Source organism: Kryptolebias marmoratus, linkage group LG15, assembly GCF_001649575.2.
Source record: "Kryptolebias marmoratus isolate JLee-2015 linkage group LG15, ASM164957v2, whole genome shotgun sequence".
In the NCBI taxonomy this organism is placed as follows: domain Eukaryota; kingdom Metazoa; phylum Chordata; class Actinopteri; order Cyprinodontiformes; family Rivulidae; genus Kryptolebias; species Kryptolebias marmoratus.
The window spans coordinates 26,382,265-26,387,913 of NC_051444.1; the positions used below are offsets into that span (position 1 = coordinate 26,382,265).

The 5,649-nt window shown below is 34.6% G+C and overlaps 1 protein-coding gene across 1 annotated transcript; it reads left to right on the forward strand.

The window, feature by feature from the left end:
• Window positions 1-1,569: 1,569 nt before the first annotated feature.
• LOC108234764 (guanylyl cyclase-activating protein 2) lies at window positions 1,570-4,664 on the forward strand. Its single transcript, XM_017414197.3, has 4 exons — window positions 1,570-1,896; window positions 2,010-2,159; window positions 3,467-3,575; window positions 3,658-4,664. Exons 1-4 carry the CDS (start codon window positions 1,699-1,701, stop codon window positions 3,783-3,785), a joined length of 585 nt encoding a protein of 194 aa, XP_017269686.1. The 5' UTR covers window positions 1,570-1,698; the 3' UTR covers window positions 3,786-4,664.
• Window positions 4,665-5,649: the final 985 nt, after the last annotated feature.

The window sequence follows — 5,649 nt, forward strand, 5'->3', positions numbered from 1 at the left end:
GTTACTACTGAAATTTTTATAAGTCTGAATACAAGACAGATGAGTGTAATCCTGCTGCATCTACCAATTAACCACTGACGACTTCTTAGGCATCTGTGTTGGACTTGTCTTCAGTAAAGAATCTTCTCACTTCATAGAGATTGGTTTTCCTAACCTGGCCAGAGCAATCTAATTAAAAGAAGTTGATATAACAACTCCTGATTAACCTGACCTTGAGCACTTCAGCCTCTTAGTTTCTTTTTCAAGAGGAGCTACACTGAGACTGATTAAGGCCAGTAACAGACTTGGGAGCAACTCGTTTGCCTGATGAAACAGATTTCTGAACATATATCAGTGTATTTGTGTATCTCATGTGCTACTAAGCAAAAATATAATGAAAAAAAAAAATGAAATGCCAAAAGTTAACACACAAACATAAAGCTGCTAAAAATATTTCTTTGAAAAGGTTTTGGCCTTAGTACTTACACACACCTACACACCCCACACACACATGCACACACACATATATGCAAATGGACATCACAACGAAAATAAACTGAATCAAATAATTTATTTTAATTTCAGTTTGGAGCAATTTTAATGTCTAGAGTAAAAAATGGTAAATGCACATTGTTTTCCAGCCACCATGTGCTACAACAGGGTGTTCATGATGGACAACCCATGCCTAACATAGAAGTTTACCGTAATAACAAAACTCCACCCAGTTTCAGATCAGGACACTTCTCTTCCTGGGCAACTACAGAGTAAGAGGGAGCCCTGCCGAGTCCCAGGAGCCAAGGTTCAACCATCAGGTGGTCACTAAAATTGCCCATGGATGGATGAAACTGTCATGTTAAATGGGTTTTGTGTTTAGGTTTTGACTTTTGCTTTTATTTTATCAACTTCTCGTATTTGTTTCAATTATTCCATCTTGTTGTTACCTATGGTTTTTGTTTGTTTGTTTGTTTTTCAGGGGGTCCTAGTTTCTACCTTCCATGCACACCTGGTCCTGCTTATAAATCAGTTGTCATCCAGTTAGTTCCTGTAGTATATCTAAAGCCAAGTTTTCTTTACTCACTAGCAGATTTTCCTGTGGATTACTACATTTTTATAGTGTAGACTTTCAGGATGACTGGTTTTGGATTCCCTGCCTTTGCAACACTTTTGGTTTGTTTCTATATTTAATAAAAGTTTATTTTGAATTTCAATTGCCTGCATCATGCCTCCTAGACCTGTGTTTGGTCCTCCTATTCTACTGTGGATCATGACACAAACATATTTTGAGGATTAAGAAAATTTCTGTTTGGAACATTCACAACACATATTGGACTGCAATGCAATTTTATTCATATAGAATCATGTTTCTCAGACTGTATTGCCCTGTTTAGCTTAATAAATGATGACTTGTGATTTATTATTTTTGTGTGCATAAAAAAAGACACAAGGCCATTAACTGCAATGAACATTTAGTTTGGCCTTAGACCAGTATTTAACTACAAACCTAAATAACCTGGTGAGAGGAAGCCCTACCAACGTAATACCACAGTAATCCTGCGGCTGCAGTAATCACTTGGCTCATGCACAAATAGAAGGATTCCAGAAGAGGATTCTGAAGGCTTATTCAAAAAAACACCCAAGAGCAAGGGGTTCCAATTTCAAGTCAGGCCACTTTATTGTGGAGATTACTGACTAACGGACTATGGACTGTTGTGTTTAGTTATGGGGCAGACGCAGCAAACAGGGAGCACCGAGGAGATCGACATTAAAGCCCTTCAGGATATGTATAAAAAATTTGTCATAGAGTGCCCGAGCGGAGTACTTTTTCTGCATGAGTTCAAGCGTTTCTTCGGAGTGGACGCAACAGGAGAAGCCTCTGACTACGCTGAGAACATGTTCCGAGCTTTTGACAAAAATGGGGTGAGAACAAAAAAAAAAAAAAAAAAAAAAAGTAATATTATGCCTTATCTTATAGATCATCCAAATTGTTAAAATGTAAGCTCTTTTTTTGTTTTATTCCACCTGTGTTTCAGGACAACACAATTGATTTCCTTGAGTTTGTGGCAGCACTTAATCTTGTTTTCCGAGGAGACTTGGAGCACAAACTGCGCTGGTCGTTCAAGGTGTACGACAAAGACGGCAATGGCTACGTGGATAGGAGTGAGCTTCGGTCGATCATTGACGTAAGTTCTTTGAGCAAGTTACGACAAAAATCCTTGTAGATGTTGCTGGTAAAATACATTACAGAATTTTCATATTTTTACCCTCTTACAGACTCGTCAAACTTTAAGTGCAAATGAACAATTATACACTTCTTCCACTGCAGCCATTTTGTTTTGTCTTGTAACAATCAGTTGAATGAATGAATGAATGAATGAATGAATGAATGAATGAATGAATACTTATATTTAAAAGATAGTATTTTACAAATATATTACAATTGCTAAATACAATTATACTGACAAATATATTAGGTCCATAGTGTGGGTGCTTTTACTACCAACAGATCAATTCATTAAATTTATTCAAAATACAGTTTTAACTCTGATACCTGTATTCCTCAGTAATTGCATCAGAATTTAACACTGCTTTTATTCCTAACATTCCCATTTTTTATTATTTATTTTTTTTAAGTAGGGCTGTGTAAAGTAGCTGTAAGCAACTAGTATCTTACCTGCAGGTCTTGTAGGAGGAGTCATGCAAATTTCTGCTCACAGCCTACATAGAAGTGATTTTTTTTTCCATCCAAAAAATAAATAAATAAATAAAAGTTTGAGCAAATAGTACAATGAGCTTTTATCTGGTGTGCATTTTGAATTTATTCTACGTATTGGATCAGTGGGCCACCTCATAGACATGAAAAGTAAACACTGTGTGTGAACATTTACTAATAAGAAAATAGCACACACACACACACACATATATATATATATGATGAACTCTGCTCATCCATAGGCTTTGTTATGAGTAGCTGTTAGCTGGAACCCACTATGAGAATCTCTACCTGATTCTCCAAACTAAAATCACTCTGACTGTGTACTACTGCAATAGTAGGACTTTGACTTAAAGGTCGCTCACATAACTGTAATTGTAACTATCCCTTTAAGATAAATAAAGATGAAATGTTGAACAACATTTTTTCTATGAATGAACAATGTATATATTTTAAATAAGCTTTGCTTCCTTAAGAGAAGCCCATATTGATAGCTTTGAGCAACTTTTTATTTTTTTATTTTGGGGCAAATATCAGATTGTAAACATGCATTTTGATGGTGCTGTTAATTTAATGACCATTATATTTCTGATTCAAGTTTGAAACTGTAATACTGTCGATTGTATTGTTGCTATAAATACTTGAACATTCTATGCAGTTACCAAGTCTTACCGTTCAAAGAAAAACAAGTAGCTTTAAAAAACATGTGAAAATCAACTGATATAATTGAATGTATATCAGAAAATGAATTTATTGTATCTTCTTTCTTTTGTCCAGAGCATCTCTCGGATTAAGAGAGGCTCAAAGACAGACGTGAGTGAGCCACATCTTACAGTTGATGAGGTGGTGGATCGAATATTAGACGCTGTCGATGTTGATCGAGATGGTGAGCGTTTAGTGCTTCGTTGCGGAGGGTAAAAATACTGTTAATAGGCAGTAATAACCCTGTGTGTTATTTTCTTTAACAGGTACTGTCAGCATGGAAGAATTTATTAAAGGTGCACAACAAGATCCATGGGTGCTCAGTATGTTGAGGCTGGACATGAACCCTACTGGATGGTTACGGGAGCACAGGAGAAAAAGTGCATACTTCTAAAGTGCCAGATCACCTTGGCCTTTGCTATGATAACAAAACAATCATAGCTTAATCCCACAAGATTTTTTTTTTTCTTTGTAAAATAAAACATAATTTCTTTCATAATGCAGTGTCTCAACATGCAGTTTTGAATTCACAAGCTGTAAAAAAAAAAAAGAAAAATAGTTGGCCTTTTTTTGGCACTGCAAAGAAAAAACATTTTGTAAATCTAAGTACAAAAATTATGTAATCACTATCTCCTTTACGGTTGTTTGGTTTTCACGTTACAGCTATGCTAACGGCTAGCTTATCAACATCAACTTTACAGTTATTTCCTATTGGTGCATATAAAATACATATTGCTAAAGCAACTCAGCCTTTTTTTATCAAGTGTCAATGTGTAAATGATGAATTGTTATAATGATGCTTCTTGTAATTTTGGTTTTATATCAATTTTTTTTTTTTTTTGTTTTGTTATGACGGAGTCATTTTTAAGAATTTATTATGTCATTATTATTCAAACTAAATTAAAACAGTATAAACTTATGAGTTACTTTCCTGTTGTTTAAAGTTTTATTTTATATGAGGTTCATTTAGAAAAAAAACCACATTGTTTTGCCTTTTTTTGCTACTCAGATCAATGCTATTTTTTCATGCTTAACTCTAGATCTTAAACTTATCTGCATCAATCAAATCAGACATTTTCTTGACTTTATGAGTTTCATATTATTAAGTCTACTGATTGCAAATTAAATATATTTGTCATAATCTTAATGAGCAGCTTCCAAAATGAGAAACTAAAGAATAGTGCGTATCTATTCTGTCTGCTTGTATATTACCACTTGTTTGTCAAAAAATAAAGATTTCTTGTTTTCTGTAGGTGTGTACAAACACAGAAAACAGCACACCATTATTACAGAGTGTTTTACTTTGTGTCCTAATTCAGACGCGGTTTCAAATTTTACAAAGAAAACTACTGTCTTTCTAGCATGTTTGATTGGGTAATTCTAGACAAAGTCTGCATTTAAAAGCACATTAATGAATAAAAACATATTTAGTTTAGCAATATATAGTTTAGTCTGTGCATTTGTAAAAAATAATAATAAAGCACATTTTTTTAAGGTATCAGTTTACTAAATCAATGCAGACAATGCATTAGAAACAAGGTCACTGTAGGTTCAGGAAGGGATATGTGTCATGTGGATTACTGTTTTAAACTTAGCTTGCTTAAGTTATTGGCTAAGAATAAGCTACTTTGTTGGGGTCAAACATTGCATGAATAAGTTATCAGGGTTGACTCTGGTCTAGACCCTAGAGCTTCGAGGGAGAGTCCGTTCAGGCAAAGAGGTTGAACTCCAAGTTGTTATGCAGCTAGTGCAGGCAGTTTTTTTCCACTTAAGTTTTTTTTGCTTGTTTGTTTGTTTAAGTTTAAGTTATTTTTTTAGGTATGGATTGCAAAATAAAAAGGAAATGACCATTTCAGTGGAGTATTTAGATTTAGTACAAACTAAAATTACCACATACACTCAGAAAAGGAACTTGAGTCAAACGGCATCAACGACTGACAGAGCGACATCATGGAATTTTGGAGCATAGCAATTAAAATGTTTTTGTCTTAGAATAAACATAATATAAGCAGTTCAGTTTTAATGTTAAGAGTGATTTAGAAAATAAATAAAACAAGTTTCTCCAACAGCCCAATCACCTAAATGAAGTAACAGATTCTTGAACTGTTCCCCAAGCCAACAACCACTCACTGGATTCGTCCTGGAGAGCAAATAATGCTCATCTTTCCACTCACTTCTAATGCTTACCTGGCTTGCTCATTTTCCACCAACCTCCTTTTTGCCATCCTCTATTTTTCCTCTCTTGGGAAACCCGGAGA